We start from the raw sequence: 20,073 nt of genomic DNA, 5'->3' as shown, positions 1-20,073 counted from the left end.
TCTTCTTTTCTTTTCTGAACTCATTAAATTCGCTTGTTATTTCTGGCGGAGTCACGACTTATCGAAGCTAAACTATTTAGGGGTGTGAGTTTTGATAGTTGGGTTCAGATGATATTTCTCATGATGTCGCCATCAACGACTATGAAGACTAAGAATACTGAGCGGGTCTTTTTGCGATGTGCTTTCAACTCGGTGTTTAAATTTTTGTCTTTTTATAGCAGTCACATATGGCATGTCTCCGGATATTCACCTCTGAGGAGTTATATATCAATTTTTATATTTGTTTTTGGGCATGTCTCGTGATGTTGTCTCAGTAGACCTCTTACTTTTTGTTAGAATTCATTGTATTCTTTATAAATCTTTTTTTAATAAAAGAATCAAATATGTTATAAAAGTTCACGGGAAGTACAAAGTATCTCAAACGTAATAAAAATTACATAGATTTCGAGACCGCTACTGCTGCCAGAACAAGCTATCGACCACAACCGGGAAGTTTTCATGCATGTACCCCTATGGAGCAGCGCCCTGGAGCCGCAGTCGTCACCGTTGAACCCTTGTATAGATCTGAAGCACTGGACACCAAATCCCGCCACATAAAGAGAAACCCAAACCTCACCGCCCCAAGGAGACAACGGGTCTACGCCGAAGCTCCGCCGACTACGTTCGAACGACGAAGTCGAGGGGGATCGAAGCCCGAAAGACAAACTCGAAGAAGTGTCGCCCACCACCCGAGTGCCGCATCTGCGAGGACTAAAAACCCTAACCTAAACTTGTAACCTGAGTGGAGGCACCAGAATTCCCCTACCCACCACCGGTCGCCAGAGCGGCGGGCAGAGGGGAGGTAAATCCACGGGGTCGCCGCTGATGTTCAGAGGGAAAATTTTGACCTAGCCATGTAGAATTAGGGGAGAAAACGAGAGGAAGTCATGTTCTTTGTAGTAGAGCGTGCTGATCAGTCTCGTCTCGACTCTAGTTAAAACATAATCATGGTACCGCGGCCGCCGAATGCCATTTTGTGTTTATGCAAGGAGCCAAAACAAAGGTTGTCAAATTTGTCTACTGACGTCCGTAGACTGTTTACATCTAGGTGTGTCACCTCGTCCTCCTGGGACACGCTATAGCTGGAGACTTTATTAGGGTCTAAAGATTCCAGGATATGCCATCAAACCGTTGATCCCAAGAGTTCCCACGCAGTTTGGTTTAGTTTAGGAAATCTGGATAGCAACCGCTCAAAAACAAAAAGGAAATCTGGATAGCAACCAAACGGCAAGAGGACAGGAAAGCGCGTTCCCGGCCGGACTACAAAACGCATCTCCCGGGCCATCACCCACATGACATCGTTCACCCATTGCATGCATGATCGTTGGTTCAGCGAATTAATGAGTATAAACTAAAACCACGGCAATAATTATGAAACAAGAGGAGTGATAAATAAATATTCCAACTCACGGATACCAATTAATGGCTCTTTCCACACCGGTGGGTACGTTGCTTCACGCTAGCTTGACACAATTGTTTGACTTGACGTTCAAAAACTAAGCACAGCGGACTGTAGGTTCGTGTGAAAGACGCGATTTTCGTACTAGACAAAGTGATCACAATAATTGTTAAAGCCGCTAGGTAAGACTTGAGGAGTATATAAAACATGTGATTATCGTTGAATTTGCTTCTTCTTTTCTTTTTGGAACTCAACAAATGTGCTTGTTATTTTATGGAGGAGTCATGAGTCACCAAAGCTGCACCATTTTATTAAGGGTTTTGATATCTAGGTTCAGATGATATTTATCATGATGTCAATGGAGAGTGTTGTGCGATGTGCGGTGCTTCCAATGTGTCTGGATGTCCCCCTTTTTCTCGATGGTGTGTGGAGGAGCTCCAGGCAAAAGTCCAGTTCTGACCTTTGGTTGGTGCCAACAACAGTGGCGCAACGCCATCGGTCCCCTCCTTGGAGGCATTTTTGATGGAGCTCCATTCCACCCCCGTGGTGTTGTGGGATCATCGGGATAAATCCATAGGTCAAGGTCACTATAGCGGGTAATGACAATGTATGTGTCGCTTCCTCCATGGAGGAGTTGGGTGGATATCTTCACCGTCAGAGGCAGCGGGCGTCGAGGTAGCGAGGCTATGTGGTTACTCTATTATGGCCAAGGTCCCGTCTCGAGAAACAATGCGCGTGGGGGGAGGGGGGGAGGCGTGGTACTTATGAATTATGAGGCAGGGGCACTGCCTCAACGTTGCTTGGGTGAGTACCTTATGCCACCAGGACGACGAGGGGGCGAGGGTGTTAGCTTGGCTGACACGTTCCAGAGCAGGCGGTGGCATGTCGGAACAGCGACCATAGAAAGTGTGGTCGACGGACCATGTAGGGCCTCGCGTGAGCTCAGTGAAGAGGGCTCCTCGACATGGTATTCTCTGCACTCGGATATGAGTAATGCTACAACTACGGAGGGCTTATCGTAGTTTTACAGGCTCGGCTGATGTGGTCTATTTCTATTGGTAATTTGGCGGAAGCGGGGCCCACACTGAAATTCAAGGGAGAGAGATTAGTGAGGGAAGAAGTATCAGTCTGCTAAGTCTATATATAAGTCTAACAATTTTGCTGGGATATTGATATGTTGCATTCAGATCATATAATTTCCCATGATATCCTTGTCAACGATCGAGCATGGAAATTCCTCGGGATGGTAACAGCTTTACATGCAGTGAAACTTCATGCTACCGGGAGCTTAGACAAGAAAGCATATAATATGAGAGATATTCTCGGTGATTACCAGCTGCGGCCGGTCTCCTCCTCGCCTACTTATACCAGATAGCCGGCCCATTATTTCTGCACCACAACACAAGAAAGTCTTGCGGCCGGCCGGCACCGTCGTCTAGCTCTCACACTCGCACCGTTGCCCTGTGCAGCAGCAGCAGCATCATGGCGCGGTCGGAGCAGCAGGGGCTGCAGGTGCTGAGCGCGCTGGACGCGGCCAAGACGCAGTGGTACCACTTCACCGCCATCGTCGTTGCCGGCATGGGCTTCTTCACCGACGCCTATGACCTCTTCTGCATCTCCCTCGTCACCAAGCTCCTCGGCCGCATCTACTACACCGACCTCTCCAAGCCCGACCCCGGCACGCTGCCCCCCGGCGTCGCCGCCGCCGTCAACGGCGTCGCTTTCTGCGGCACGCTCGCCGGCCAGCTCTTCTTCGGCTGGCTCGGCGACAAGATGGGCCGCAAGAGCGTCTACGGCATGACGCTCATTCTCATGGTCATCTGCTCCATCGGCTCGGGGCTCTCCTTCGCGCACACCCCCAAGAGCGTCATGGCCACGCTCTGCTTCTTCCGCTTCTGGCTCGGCTTCGGCATCGGCGGCGACTACCCGCTCTCCGCCACCATCATGTCCGAGTACGCCAACAAGAAGACCCGCGGCGCCTTCATCGCCGCTGTCTTCGCCATGCAGGGCTTCGGCATCCTCGCCGGCGGCATCGTCACCCTCATCATCTCATCCGCCTTCCGCGCTGGGTTCCACGAGCCGGCCTACCAGGACGACCGCGTCGCCTCCACCGGCACCGAGGCCGACTTCGTGTGGCGCATCATCCTCATGCTCGGGGCCGTTCCGGCGCTGCTCACCTACTACTGGCGGATGAAGATGCCCGAGACGGCGCGCTACACCGCCCTCGTCGCCAAGAACGCCAAGCTCGCCGCCGCCGACATGTCCAAGGTGCTGCAGGTGGAGCTCGAGGACGAGACGGAGAAGATGGACGAGATGGTGAGCCGCGGGGCCAACGACTTCGGCCTCTTCTCGCCGCAGTTCGCGCGGCGGCACGGCCTCCACCTGGTGGGCACGGCCACCACGTGGTTCCTGCTGGACATCGCCTTCTACAGCCAGAACCTGTTCCAGAAGGACATCTTCACGAGCATCAACTGGATCCCCAAGGCGCGCACCATGAGCGCCCTCGACGAGGTGTTCCGCATCTCCCGCGCGCAGACGCTCATCGCCCTCTGCGGCACCGTGCCCGGATACTGGTTCACCGTCTTCCTCATCGACGTCGTCGGCCGCTTCGCCATCCAGCTCATGGGCTTCTTCATGATGACCGTCTTCATGCTCGGCCTCGCCGTGCCCTACCACCACTGGACCACGCCCGGCAACCAGATCGGCTTCGTCGTCATGTACGCCTTCACCTTCTTCTTCGCCAACTTCGGCCCCAACGCCACCACCTTCGTTGTGCCCGCCGAGATCTTCCCGGCGAGGCTGCGCTCCACGTGCCACGGGATCTCGGCCGCCGCGGGGAAGGCCGGCGCCATGATCGGCGCGTTCGGGTTCCTCTACGCGGCGCAGGACCCGCACAAGCCCGACGCCGGGTACAGGCCAGGCATCGGCGTCCGCAACTCCCTCTTCGTGCTCGCCGGGGTCAACCTGCTGGGGTTCATGTTCACCTTCCTGGTGCCGGAGGCCAACGGGAAGTCGCTGGAGGAGATGTCCGGCGAGGCCCAGGACGACGAGGACCAGGCACGCGCCGCCGCCGCCGTGCAGCCGTCCACGGCCTAGTAGGCCGCCATATATTCCTTCACAACTCGTGCGTGCTAGTGAGGCAGCTGCAGGCTGTTGAGCTAGTCAAAGATCCGTAATTTGTTGGGTAATTTGTTTTGTGATACGTACACGCATAAAATACTATTACAACTATAGGTTTGCGGGCCACCCAACCTGCAGGGCCGGCTCATGTATATGCCCATGATATATACGTACATCAATCAATCAACTTGCAGTTGCAAATGGGTATTGCACTCAAAGTTTAGAGCTAGAGTGAGCAAAGCTAACGCTTGCTTGAGAGTTGGTCAGTGATGAGCCTAAGGACCTCAAGACTCTCTTCAGTCAACGAAAGAGAAATCTCAAACTATAATTGCACTCTGAGGTGGATAATTTTAATTTTAGTTCCTGTCACTGGTTACCTATTGGATTTGATTAATTTTGTGAGTAGTTCTAGGCTAGTCAAGAGTCTCCTTAATTTTGTGAGTAGTTCCTGTCACTGGTTACTTATTGGAGTAGTTTTCTAGTACTTCTTAGTCACTGAGTACTAACCAGTGAAAATAATATCATGGAGTGAAGTCATCTTCGAAGATTAAGGCACCAGACCGAATCATCTAAACTTTCTTGGTCAAAACCAAATGCATAATTGCATACATAAACCAGATCAGCTCTGAAAGAGAACAAAAGGTGTCAATCGGGAAAAGAAGAAGAGGTCATTAGGACATGTTTGGTTCTCTGCATCAAACCCAATGCACATCTGTTGGTTTATCTTGATATTAGCACCTTATTTACAGGGAAAGAAATGTTCGGACAAGCAAGAGTAAGATATTGCAACCCACCAATCCACATGACAGAGATATAGGTAGATACTGCCTTGCAATTTTCCGTGTGAGCACGGTGAAGAAGATCATTGGCATGTATACATGTGTTGGGTCAAGGTCATTCCCCCTGAGTCAACTCAAATCAGCCTTAAATCTAAGAAATTGACTGAGTCAAACAAAATCATTGATAGTAAACGAACTGGACAAACTGGAAATGAGGCAATCCACACCACAAGGGCAAGATCCGGCAATCACGATGGCATCGCCATAAATGCGCGAGAAAAATGTGTGTAATCTTGGCAAGCTTGGCAAGCTTGTAAAAGCAACCTCATCAGATAAATTATGTCAACAAACAAAATTGTGCATGTAAATATTTTAAAGAAATCGGACGGAGAGGGATTTAATTTGGAATAGTTCTTTGGACTATTACGCACCTAGTTATTACTGGGACCACAATAGCTGGCGAACGTTCGCTAGGAGAGATTGGCATTTGCAAATGTTGTAGATGACAAGTTTGGTTGTACGGGATTGGCGTTTCTTCAGAATGCATGTCATTTTCTAGAAAGAAGAGAAATTTTAACGCAAAAAAAGGCAGTATTTGCCGTCTCCCACCACCTAAAACTGTCCAAAAAAGACATTCGCTAACAAACAGTACTTCCTAACCACCAATCCACCACGACTAATAATCAGTAAAGAATAATCTAGAGCGAAGTCATCTCCGCAGATTATGCTAGTAATCAGAAGGGATTATCAAAACTTTCTTGGTCAAAAGCAAATGTATTATTGCATATAAAGGTGAGATCCTTTCGAGGAGAACAAAAGATGACATTGAGCACCCTTGGGCTTGCCGGCTTTTGGCATAGTCTGAACAACCTCAGCTTAAGGTGACATAGTCTGAACTGCTCATCCTAGGAATTTTTATCTTCTTTTCGAAACCTCATCCTAGGAATTGACTACATTTCTCAGAAGCACTAGGATCAGGGTATATATCCATGTAGCTTCTAATCAACTTCCTACAAGAGAAAACATGGCTCACCTTGAGAGGGACAGAGATGAGAGTTGACTTCGAAGGTTTAGAAAACGGAAGAAATTTGACAAATAGTGCCACCTCCCCATCTAAATAGCGTCAGCGCTAACCAAGGTTATGCCTGATTCTCATGAGAAAATTGCATTGTGTCATCCAGCCATTGTTTAATCATAGGGATGCATGCAAGCGGGCGGACACGATATGCCTTCCTTGCCCACCAATATCCCTGTCGATGGCCTAGTCAAAATGTTTGAGGTGCTTTTTGGCAACACGATTAGTTTGTGCGCCATGCCGTTCATTCTGTCTTGTCACTAACACAACCGCACACAAGTTGACAAGTAGCATAGCAGTTAACACGTTAGTGTGGTATTGGTATAGCTTATAAGTTTGGTCTGTGAGTGTGAGGACCACCTGTTTAGCCATCAGATACGTGGGTTTAGCTTTGGTGCCTTTGACAATTTCCGTCAAAATACCTTATAACTAGGGGCACGGTAAGTCCGCAAATATCCTCTACTTGTATCTTTTTTCTGAAGGTCAGAGGGGGTAAAACACCACCTGAATATTTTTCATTCATAGTTGCCTATAAGGCCAGCCAAGATGGTGGCTTCAAGCACACTGATGTATTACTTTGTAAGGTCTTTGTGAATAATTAATAAAATGGATGCATGCATTGTCCAGATGCAGAGGCGGGGGTATATCCTCCTTTTCCAAAAAAAAAGTTGCCTATAAGGCTTTGTAGCCTCTTATTACAAAGATAGGTTCAAATGAACCAGAGCTCACAGGGATTACATGGGAGATGTATCAAGTTCTGACTATCAGTGAGGATTTCGGCCTCTTCAGACTGCCTAACAGTCCAACACACGGCATACCTCGGGTGACATTTTGCCTTTTTGGAGATTTCCGCTTCAGGACCATTATTCATGTTTACCATCACGTTCAGTATAGGAAGGTACCAACACAACATAGACCTACAAATCAACTGCTCGCTATTTCAAAGTGACCGCTCAAGTCGATATCCGTGTGGCGGAGCTAGCAAATTGCCAAAGCCTGGGCACGTCATAAGCTCTAGTTTACTTTGCTCTAATAAACACCACAAGTGTCATATTTGGATCAACGTCATGTGTAATATATGCACTTCTTTTTCATATATCGTAGAAGTACATAAAAACATTAGATGCAATACCAAATAATTTTCTTAAACAATTCGACGTTTATTATACTAGAAAAAGTCCAATCTCCGATGTTTATGTTCATGTTCACGTTCATCCCTTTGATGTAGGCTTTGCTGCGATGCCACTTGTGAATTTCTTTAGTTAAACAAAAAAAATCTGTTCAAATCTAAAATTTAAACAAGCATAATTTGAATTGGCACAATCAACGTTGAGTCACACAATTTGTCGTTAAATTATATAGAACTACTCACCTAGTTGTTGCACCCCCGTTGGAGCTAGATGTAATTCCGGTGAGGGAGTCGCCGCTTTGGCCCTCGCACTTGTGCTTTCGATCGTGACTATCACTGGCCCGAGTCGAGGCCCCGCCGGCTGCCATATATCTGGTCGGCTAATACGTCTCCAATGTATCTATAATTTTTGCTTGTTCCATTCTGTTATATTATCATTCTTAGATGCTTTACAATCATTTTATACCAATTTTATATCATCTTTGGGACTAATCTATTGACATAGTGCCCAGTGTCAGTTGTTGTTTTTTGCTTGGTTTTTTACTTCATAAAATATTAGTATCAAACGGAGTCCAAACACAGCGAAACTTTTTATAGATTTTTTCTGGATCAGAAGACAACTGTTGGGCCAAAGAATACCAGAGGGGGGCTCCGAGGGAAGCACAACCCACCTGGGCGCGCACCGCCTCTTTGCTCTATGAATACCCCGAAAATCCAAAAACCCTAGGGGAGTCGACGAAACACAATTCCAGCCGCCGCAAGTTCTAGAACCACCAGATCCAATCTAGACACCATCACAGAGGGGCTCATCATGCATCCTCATTGGTACCTCTCCGATGATGCATGAGTAGTTCATTGTAGACCTACGGGTCCGTAGTTAGTAGCTAGATGGCTTTCTCTCTCTCTCTCTCTCTCTTGATTCTTAATACAATGGTCTCTTGGAGATCTATTTGATGTAACTCTTTTTACGGTGTGTTTGTTGGGATTCGATGAACTTTGAGTTTATGATCAGATCTACTTATCCATCAAAGTTATTTGAGTTTCTTTGATCTCTTATATGCATGATTACTTATAGCCTCGTATTTCTTATTCGAATTTTCGGTTTACTTAGGCCAACTAGATCGATTTTTCTTACTATGGGAAAAGGTGCTTTGTGATGAGTTCTATTGTGCGGTGTTCTATCTCATTGACAGAAGGGGCAGCAAGACACGTATGTATCGTTGCTATAAAGGATAACAAGATGGGGTCTATTCCTACATGAATAGATTTTGTCTACATCATGTCATCGTTCTTATTGCATTTTTCCGTTTCTCCATGAACTTAATACACTAGATGCTTGTTGGATAGCGGTAGATGCAGGAAGGAGTCGGTCTACTAATCTTGGACGTGATGCCTATATAATGATCATTGCCTAGATATCGTCATAATTATTTGGAGTTCTATCAATTGCCCAACAGTAATTTGTTTACCCGCCGTATGTTATTTTTCTCGAGAGAAGCTACTAGTGAAATCTACGGCCCCCGGGTCTATTCTTTACCATATTTGCTTTGAGATCTATTTTATTTGCTTTTGTTTTCAGATCTATTATTCTAAAAACCCAAAAATACCTTACTGCACTTTTTCTTTATTTATTTGTTTTGTTTTATCGCGAAATCTATTTATCCAAAATCATACAAACCAATCTATCTTTTACTTGAGACAGATTGACAACCCCTCTTACGCGTCGGGTTGCAAGTATTTGTTCTTTGTGTGCAGGTATCGTTTACATAGTGTTGCTTGGTTCTTCTACTGGTTCGATAACATTGGTTTCATAACTGAGGGAAATACCTACCGTAGCTGTGCTGCATCATCCTTTTCTCTTCGGGGAAATACTGACGCGGACACGAGCCATCGTCGGGCTCTTGCCGGCTCTCGGCACTCCACCGGCTAGTACACCTCCTTAATCGACGGTTAGCTAGGGCAATGTGTGCGCCGCCGATCGTCAATTCCATCTGGCGAATCGCAAGTCCTTCCTCTAACAAGATGGCGTCCTCAATCAATGGATTCTAAATCGTGTTTCACGAGTTGGCTTCTCTTATGGGCTGCTGCGAGCATGGCCTATGGCCTCCTGTTTGTAGCGATAAAGGCCCAGTACAAAGGGAATGCTCAAGCTGGCCCACATAGTGCAGTTTGTTTGTTTCCGGCGTTTATTTCATGAGTTTTCAGCATATTTCAACTTGTAAGGGGTTGTTTGGAGGCTATTTTTTTTAAATAATACATTTTTTTAATTACAGAAATATTACGCGAAAAAAAGAAATTTCAAAAATAATACACCGTCGGCCCGCTGCAGGCCGATCGGCTAGCAGCAGGCCTAATCGTCCCACAGCAGGCCGATCGGCTAGCAGCAGGCCGACTGCAGGCCCGGCTGGCACGCGGCAGCCTGTGGTTGGTCGGGTCACGTCGCGCGAGGGGGAGGCAGTGGGCTGTCGGCTTGTGCGCCCCTGTCGGCCTACCGCCCGCCGATCGGCCAACTGCTGGCCGATAGGGGGCTGTAGCCTGACACGCTGGCCGGCCCGGCCTTATCCTCTCCTTCCTCCATTCTTCTTCTCCCGTTGCTCCTTTCTTCTGTGTTCTTCCTTCTCCTCTCTCTACAGAAAAATGGCACCCATTTGTGCACCTAAATGAGCAACATTTTCGCGATTTTGGCACCGTGAATGGGTTCAACTCATTTAGGGCAGCCAAAAGAGGTGTCGATCTACTGACGGGGTAGCTCGTGGTGGTCGTGGTGAGCATTTTGGTGGAGGTGGTGGTGGTGAAGTTGTGGCAGTGTGGTGGTGGTGAAGTTGGGGCAGTGTGGTGGAGGTGAAGCTGTTGTTCGTCGTGCTTCGTTGGAGCCGGAGCACCGGCAGTTTTTCGTTCGTCGTTCGTCGTTCATCGTTCGTCGTTCGTCGTTCGCACGCACGCTTCAAGGGTATATTTCAGCCCACATTTTATTTTTTGTAGGTGCTCCGGTAGTATACGTAAATATTGTTATTTGCCTCGGTAGTATAAGTAAATATTTGTGTGCGATTATTGTTATTTGGCCCGGTAGTATACGTAAATATTTTTATTTGGCCCGGTAGTATACGTAAATATTGTTATTTGCCCCGGTAGTATACGTAAATATTATTCGTTCGCACGCACGCTTCGTTCGATGTGAAATAAAATTTGTGTGCGATTATTGTTATTTGCCCCGGTAGTATACGTAAATATTTGTAGTTGCTATGGTAAATTTTCGTAATATAGTTTTAGGTGTGTGAATTGTATTAGTTGTTAGTGGGGATAATAAGTTGTTGCTTAATAGTTGACACGTACACATGTGCGTGATAAGAAGTTTGAAACATGGATAAAAAGTTCGAAAGAAGCGACAAATTTTTTTAAATTGATTAAAATTAAAAATACATCAACATGGGCCATATAATTCAAATAAACTGAATTATCATATTTGTCGGTTATATTATTATTATTATTTGAGGCCTATTTATTATTAGTAAACATGGGCCTATTTATCATATTATTATTAAAACAAGAGTCAAGCAACTCATCATAATCGTCCACATAGATTAAATTATATTGATCGTGAAATTTACTATGGTCCTGGTAATATATAGACATGTCTAGTACTTGTATTTCGTTGTTGAAAAAAAAATAGGTGAGTCGAGATGTCCGATGTAGTGAAGTTGAGATTTTACTATGGTCCTGGTACTGTCCAAACAAATGAGTTGGGAGCAGATCTGAGTGAATTTACTCACATAGAGGTGGCAATCAGCGCACCACAAACATGGTCTGTTAGTCAGTTGAAAGAATGGATTGCGGCAAGTTTAGGTCTTGATACTGAAACACACACCGTCGGTGTTCATGCATTGTGGACACGGTCAAGTTCAAAAATTTACTTTTATTTGAGGCCAATAGAGGGAGACTCCGATTGGGTGCGGTGGTTACAAGGTTGTGAACGAAGGGGATGCAATCTTGTTGCTTTAGTGCTTCCCGTCGTGAAGAAGGTCACTGCACATGAAGGTGAGGGTGGCTACGAAGGACAGAGCAGTCAGGTAGAAGGAGGAAATGCTTATGGTTACGAACAAGGACAGAGCAGTCAGGTAGGAGGAAATGCTTATGGTTATGAACCAGGGCAGAGTAGTCAGGTAGAAGGAGGAAATGCCGATGGTGATTACAATGGCGAGGTGGACGCTGACGAGGTAGATGGGCACATGCAGAACCAGATGGAAGAAGAAGACACCGATGTTGAAAGGGGTCATGCCGATGATTCTGACGAGTCAGATGAAGAAGAAAATGCAGAGGAGGTCCCGAATCCTGCATGGTGGAATCATGACTTATCATCTGCAATGACCGTGAATGATAGACATGATTCAGCCTGGCAATATCACCAGAACAATATTGCGACGGGTGCTATGTATCCGAACAAGCAAACCCTGAAGGATGCAATAATTAATTGGGCAATGTCCACGCAAAGGGTTTTCAAAGCTGAGGTGTCCAGTCAGAAATTCCTGACAATGGTATGCAAGAACGCAGATTGTCCCGCAAGGGTGCACGGCTTTCTCCCTAAGTATGGCACAAGTTGGGTGATAAGTGACTTAGTTAATCACACTTGTCTTATTCCCTGCATCCCTCAAGATCATGCCAACCTTTCATCGACGCTTATTGCTCGATTGTTTTACGATGAGATAGTGCAAGGCAAAGCTATGTACTTATGTACGAGACATATGCCTACTCTATTTTAGTACTCTGTTATCGGAACTACAAGATCATATTTAGATAGAACATAATATTCATACAACGAGACATTACAAACAATTAGATAGAACTACATCTAAATTAAATGGCACGTAACTGAACTCACAACATACAGCATAAAAACTACATGAAGTCATCATCGTCATCCTCAATCGATGCAGAACTCTTGCCCTTCGACGATGAAGAACTCTTGCCCTTCGACGATGCAGAAACCTTGCCCTTCGATGATGAAGAACTCTTGCCCTTCGACGATGCAGAACCCGGAAGGGGCGGCATGAAGATATCATCTTCGTCCTCGCTCTCCTCAGTCCATAAACATGGATTATTTGCTGCAATCCTTCTGAAAGTTTCACTCTTCGGCACCACTACCTTCTTCCACCTGTCATGCAACCTAAGAAGTTCTTTACGTACCTCATCATAGGTCCTTTCAGGCCACCCAGACCTACGTAATTGGTGAGCCAACTCATTCATTATGGTGTCACTACCGGTGAGTTCGTCCCATGGAACTATCCTATTATCCATCCTGAAATCGGTAGCTAGCCTCAGAAGAGTCCTGCTCATCCCAGGGTGAAAACTACGATCGAAAGGATAATGTGACATCTCAACTACACTACACTGCAATGCTTATCCACCTCCGTCTGAAGGGGGTTTTATAGTTAGACAGGAGAAAATGGCGGGAAAGCGAGCTCTAGTATGGCGGGAAATGGGTGGCGGGAAAAGGGTGGCGGGAAAGAGTTGGCGAAAAATGGGTGGCGGGAAACGGGTGCCCGGAAACGGGTGGCGGGAAACGAGTGGCGGGAAAGGGTTGGCGGGAAATGGGTGGCAGGAAAGGGGTGGCGGGAAACGGGTGGCGGGAAATGGGTGGCGGGAAAGCGAGCTCCAGTATGGCGGGAAATGGGTGGCGGGAAACGGGTGCCGGGAAACGAGTGACGGGAAAGGGTTGGCGGGAAATGGGTGGCGGGAAAGGGGTGGCGGGAAATGGGTGGCGGGAAATGGGTTGTGCGGAATACGTCAAAGTTTTACAAAATAAACAACCGATCATTCGAAGAAAAAAATACTGGCCATGCACCAGTCGGCCCACAGCAAGCCTAGTCGGCCCACTGCAGGCCTATCGGCCAACTGCAGGCCGACTGGGCCTGATCTGGTCGCCGACAGCCTAATCGGCCAGCAGCAAGCTGATGGGCCACCAGTCGGCCTGCTGTGGGCTGACTGGGCTCAGTCGGCCTGCAGCGGGCCGACGGTGTATTATTTTTAAAAATTCTTTTTTCAGCGTAATATTTCTGTAATTTAAAAAAAATGTATTATTTAAAAAAATACACCTTGTTTGGATATGGGATTTATACCAAACTTGTTTCCACTAATCTCTATATACTATTGAAAAGGGATCCGCCTTTGTTGTGATGGTTCGACCTCCTTCCCACGTATGATCCATCCTCTCATCCATTGCTTCTTCCATTCCCGCCTGAAAAAAAGGCAATAAAAGAAGAAGAAAATAGACCGCGATCCATGAACGCACGTCCCACGCACATGCAGTCGTCTTCATCGTGATGGTTCGACCTCCCACCTAGCTTGATTTCCATACAGTAAAAAGGATCAGGCCAAGCGCACGTAGTTCAGCGAGAAAAGAAGGAAAGTTGTAAAATCAGCTCACGCACGCACGACTCGGCAAAAACTGCGGCAACCCACACATAGATGTCCCGAGTCAATCACGCTGATGGTGCTTGAACCTGACGCAAACAGTCACTTTGGTGCTAGAACTAGTGACATACTTTGAATTGGTGCAATAACTTGGCTCGTGCATGCAAATACGATGCAAATCTATGCTCCGAGCCGCTGACTAGGCACACCAACATGGTATGGGGCCCACTGTTAGAGACCCAAAGGCAGAGAGGAGGGCGTTTGGCTAGTTTTTTTGTGAAAACACCCTCAATTTTTTCATTTCTCAGAAAAGCCCATGACGACGTTGGAGAGGTGGCCTTTCATTATTATAATTTTGCCTGTATGACCCGCTGGATCCCGTCTATTGCAACATACCGAAAATTATCTATTAAAAAAGAGGCACCTGTGTGTTGAGCCGGTCAGCTGTTGGTAACTCGGAGTCGGTGCTGGCCAGTACAGCCTTCACGTCTTTCGTTCTTCTTAGGAGAACTTTTTTTTTTCCTGAGAAACTCTTCATAATGTAGGAGAACAGAGGTGCTTGTGGGGCTGAAATGGGCTGCCTTAAATGCGGCCCATTTGCTCTTATTCGTTTTTCGAAAAAATTCTTGTAAAAAATCTACTCTAATCTCAGTAATAAAAATAACGTCTAAATATCTGTGAGGTATAAATATTATACATACCAGAAAAAATAAAATTATTTTCTAAAATGTTCACGTATTATTTTAAAAATATACATATATATGTAAATATTCAGATTTAAATATAATACATATATTTTAAATATTTTTTGAATTATAAAAATGTTTGCATAATTTAGAAAAATCTTAGTTTTAAAATTACAATGTAAATTATTTTTTTACTTCTACAAACACTTCAATAATTATACGCAAAGTTGTATAGTTCAATGTTTGTATACTGAAAATACGCATAATTTATGCGGGCAACATTGAAAGGCGGCCTCCATCATCTGTGTCCGTGAATTGCCCTCCCCTCCCCCCCCCCCCCCCCTCCCGTTCCGCGGAGGGATCTGGAAGGAAATTTGCGGGTCACTGTTGAAGATGCCCTTATTTACAGGGAAATGTCCGGACTGGCAGAAATAAGGTATTTCAACCCACAAACTCAATGGTTGTCCAAGTGACAGAGATAGAGGTGGATAATGCCTTGCAGTTTTCCATGTGAGCACGGTGAAGAAGATCATTAGCATATATACTTGTCTTGGGTCAAGGTCCTTTCCCTGAGTCAGCCCAAATCAGCCTCAAATCAAAGAAAATAACTGAGTCAACCCAAATCATTGCTAGAAAAAAGAATTGGACAGGCTGGAAATGAGGTGATCCACAACATGAGGGCAAGATCCGACAAACACGATGTCATCGACATAAATGCGCAAGAAAATGTGTGTTATTTTTCTCTCTGGTTACAGAAATCTGTTAAATTGTACTCCCTCCGTCCGAAAAAGTTTGTCCTTTAAATGGATGTATCTAGCACCAAGTTGATACTAGATACATCTACTTGGTGCTAGATACATCCATTTAAGGGACAAGCTTTTTCGGACGGAAGGAGTACATGCAAATAGAACGCAACAAGCGTTGTAAAAGCAAGCTCAGCAGATACATTATGTCAACCCAAATAATTGTGCGAATATTTCCAAAAAATCACAGATAGAGGGATTTAATTTGGACAATGGCGCGCGTGGTTATAGCTGTTGGCGCTGACCCTCTAGTCTCAGACTAGCAGACTTCCATACTTTGAGCTCGGATTCAAGTACAAACACTAGCTGCCACACGTACGGCTGGCTCATTTTGCTCGCCGTGCTGCAAATGCGTGTAACTGTCAAATCTTAAAGAGTAAGCACTCTTCGTAGGCAAAGAATTAACCTCAAGGCTCTCTTCAGTCAGTGAAGAGAGATTATTTGCCGTGATTATACTCACTGATTGGTCTGTTTATATAGTACACATACATGTTCAATTACAAGTCATTAGTACGTGGGTAAATCAAGAGAGAGCTCTGTAGACCTTCTACATTCTAGCACTAAGCTATAATTGCTAAGCATTACAACTCTTGATGCTAGACAGCACTAAGGGCGTGTTCTGATCTCCTCCGGTTCCACGCTTCACAAATTCCTGAAGCAGATCTGAGCCGAACGAAATAGCACCGAGAAGTTGCCACCGCCAAGCTCCACCTATACGAAAAGCTGGAGTTAGCCAATATTACAATCGAATTGCCACCGCCAAGTGAAGCCATCGAATTGGTACGCTCCCTCAAACAGATCGCTAGTTCGCTCCCTCAACTGAATCGCTACAGGGGCTCATTCCCTTGATGTGTAGCCCAAACTGGGCTGCCTCCAACGGCCCAAACTGACGCCCAACCAGGCCAGCAACCTCCCAGCTGGGCTTTAGCGATGGGAGAAGCTACGCACGACGCCGAACGCTTGGGAATCGCCAGCTAAAGCAAGAAGCTGGCTAGGGAAGCTGGATTTGGGAAGTTTTGTGAAGCTGGAGGAGATCAGAACACGCCCTAACTCGTCACATTTGATACGCCCCCTCAATCTCAACAGACGGAGACAAGATTGAGATTGCGATGACATCGGTCTAGCATTAGCTTTGTGCATGGTTTGGTGAACACATCCACGACCTTATCTTCCGAAGCACTGAGCCGGACCTCTAAAGCTCATAGTGCCACCTTCTCTCGGACGTAGTGGAAGTCGACCTCGATGTGTTTTGTCCTTGCATGAAACATTGGGTTCACTATAAGATAGGTAGCTCCGAGGTTATCACACCAGAGTACAGGAGGGCGCGGCTGCGATATGTTCAACTCTTTGAGTTATGATTGTACCCAAGTAACTTCTGCAGTCCCATTTGTGAGTTCCTTGTACACTGCCTCTGTAGATGAGTGTGACATGGTTGATTGTTTTCGGGTGCTCCGGGAAATTAAGGTTGGTCCAAAGAAGACCGCAAAGCCACCAGTTGAGCGCCGATCATCAGCGCATCCAACCCAATCCGCCTTTGTGAAGACACTCAAGAGTGTAGCATCACCAATGCCCTCGGTGATGGTCTCTGCCGGTGTAAGGATGGTGCCATCGACGTAGCCGTAGGAGCCTTGCGCGCGAAGGACAGGGATGACCTGAGTTTTTCAAAGAAGAAAAGTCTCCCTTGTGAGGCGGATTGTGATTAGGTTGGCGATGGCAGCAATGGAGGTGGAGCTAAACGAGATGATCGCGCTGGAGGTGCCATCACTGGAAGCAGGAGCGATGGACATGGTGAGGAGAAAGATCGTGCTCCGATACCAAGTGAAGAGAGATCCTTTGCCGTGATCATACTCACTGTATTGGTCTGTTTATATATTACATATACATGTTCAGTTACAAGTCACTAGTACATGGATAGTCAAGAAAGAGGTCTATAGACCTTCTACATTCTGGCACTAAGCTACAATTTCTAAGCGTTACAACTCTTGATGCTAGACAACACTAACTTGTCATATTTGACACAGTCAACGAAATTAGTGAAAGCTCAGACAAGTATTACACTCTGAGATGGATAATTTTGATTGTAGACCCTGTGATGATTACTTATTGCTCGGATTAATTTGGCCAACACTAGTTGGTTATTAAAGGATTTCCCGTTAAATTTGTAATGTCACAGTTCTTCCCAACTACCAATCCACCACGCACTAATAAACAGTAAAGAATAATCTGAAGTGAAGTCATGTCCGCAAATTATGCTAACAATTAAGGCAGCAGAAGGGATCATCCAAACTTTCCTGGTCAAAACAAATTGCATGATGGCATATCAAATTAAAATGAGATCATTTCTGAAGAACAAAAGTTGGCACCGAGCACCCTTCGGCATGGCATAGTCTGAACAACAGTAGCTTACGATGACATAGTTTGAACTGCCCATCCTAGGATTTTTTATGAGGTAAATACACCACTGGTGCTTGAACTTGCCATGAATGTGCACTTCAGTGGCTGAACTTGCAAAATACATCGAACTGGTTTCATAACTTGGCATGGACGTGCAAATACGGTTCAAATCTCGTTTGTATACGTATGTGATGCTGACGAGGCGTGCCAACATGGCATGGGACCCGTTGTCAGTGACTGGATCGCGGGAACAAGGCTTGTGGCCTGGTTTTATGCGGAGAAGCCCCCAAAATTATTATTTTTCTTAAAAAAGGCCCTTAGAGAGAAACTGATATTTTTTTAAAAATATATTAATTATGAAAATCGGTCTAGGGTTCGAACTAGCAAACACGCGCACATGGGCGTGTGGGTAACCGGTTGACCAATTGAAATTTACTGTCATTTAAGGATTCATATTCTTTATAAAAATAAAGTTGAACAACATAAATTAAAAAATAATATTAAAGAAATATTGTGTTGTTGATTCCAACCTGCAACCAAGGCCAAAACAGCGGCCAAGTTTTCAACATGTTTGTTTTTTTTCATTTCAAAATTTAGTGAAAAATACGTAAATTATAATTGTGTGTCACAAACAATATACATATATTGAATATAAATTACGTTAAAATAGTTCATATAATTTCATAAAATCTATGCAAGAATTTAGTAAAAATAGACATATTTAAGTTATGACTTAAAAATATATTTTATAACAAAAAATGTTCATATTTTAATAAAATTTTAAAGTAATTTTGGAAAGGTTCATATATTTAAATAAATTCTCATATAATTTAATATTTACACATTTTGAATAAAATATTCATGTAGTATATAAATGTGCTCGTGCTTTATGAAAACTGTGTTCTTTTATAAAGTTTGTATAGTCTATAAAAGTTTGAGTGTTTTCTGAAAAAATACAAGCCTAGCGTGCCCTTAGATTGCGGATCCTCACATGAATAATAGTTAAATCAAATAATTTTTCCTCACAAAAAAACATGAATCATATAAACATTTTTATCATTCATAAATATTGTCAATTGTATGAATATGTTTTAAAACAACACTTGGTTCTTTTTAAATGACATGAAGATTTTTGCATTCTTTTGAATATGTTTGTTATACAATCATAAGAGTACTTGTACTTTTCATAGTACATGAGACCTCATTGGTTGGAGTGGCATCCGTGGCTAGTGTACCATCTTTGGTCGGTTGTTCAAATCACAGACTTGGTACTATGTTTGCTGGATTAAATTCCTTTTATTTATGTTGTTCGGCCAAATGTATAAATAAAGCTTATGAATCATTAATTAGCAGCAAATGTGAATTGGTCAGACTGGCTAGCCACGCATGCATGTGACTGGTAGGTTATTGTTTTTATTTTATACTAATAATTTGTCAGTTTCCCCTTAGAGTAGAGGGCCTTTTTGTAAGAAAAAAAATAATATTTTTTTTTCACAAAACCCAGTCCACACGCCTTGTTTTTGCTATCACTAACAGTGGGGCCCATGCCATGTTGGCGTGCCTTGTTAGTGTTGTGGACGTATACAAATGAGATTTGAATCGTATATGCACGCCCATGCCAAATTATGGAACCAATTCAATGTATTTTACAAGTTCATGCACTAACATGCACATTCGTGGCAAGTTCAAGCACCACTGATGTATTTACCTCATTTTTTATCTTCTTTTCAAAACCTCATCCTAGGAATTGACTACATTTCTCATAAGCACCAGGATCATGATACATATCCATGCAGTTTCTAGTCAACTGCCTGCAAGAGAGGGCCAGCTCACCTTGAGAGTGGCAGAGATGAGAGAAGACTTGTTTTTTTTTTTGCGAGAGAAGACTTAAGAAAAAAGATTTCCCCCGCTTTATATTATAAAGCAAACATCCGATACATCCAGCTCACTGGAGCCGCAGCACAGATAAGCCCAAAAGAAAATGAAAGAGAAATAAATGCCGATACCGGCAGATCAACGACGAAAGGAAGACCGGCAACCGCTGCACCATCCGACGAAGTACCACCGCGCTCCCAGCATCTCGAAGCGCCTCGCACCAAGCAACACCTTCAAGAAGGAATGCGACGCCGCCGCCGCTGTTGCTCGAACAAGTTCTAGGGTTTCCCCCGGTACGCGGGGGATGGTGTGGAAGGGATATATCCGATGCCCCTCAGGAAGGTCCGATGGCGCCTGCAAGCATCA

General features: G+C 44.9%; 1 protein-coding gene across 1 annotated transcript; it reads left to right on the top strand.

Moving 5' to 3' along the window:
- The first annotated feature begins 2,819 nt into the window (after window positions 1-2,819).
- LOC109755495 (probable inorganic phosphate transporter 1-8) lies at window positions 2,820-4,759 on the top strand. The gene has a single exon (XM_020314398.4). The coding sequence runs from the start codon at window positions 2,921-2,923 to the stop codon at window positions 4,532-4,534; it is 1,614 nt and encodes a 537-aa protein (XP_020169987.1). The 5' UTR covers window positions 2,820-2,920; the 3' UTR covers window positions 4,535-4,759.
- Window positions 4,760-20,073: the final 15,314 nt, after the last annotated feature.

The sequence above is a fragment of the Aegilops tauschii genome, chromosome 5, assembly GCF_002575655.3.
Source record: "Aegilops tauschii subsp. strangulata cultivar AL8/78 chromosome 5, Aet v6.0, whole genome shotgun sequence".
Lineage (NCBI taxonomy): Eukaryota > Viridiplantae > Streptophyta > Magnoliopsida > Poales > Poaceae > Aegilops > Aegilops tauschii.
This window is presented reverse-complemented; position numbering and strand designations above follow the sequence as displayed.

Bases quoted from the DNA above. Each gene is read 5' to 3' on its own strand.
- LOC109755495 (XM_020314398.4), top strand. From the start codon at position 2,921: ATGGCGCGGTCGGAGCAGCAGGGGCTGCAGGTGCTGAGCGCGCTGGAC.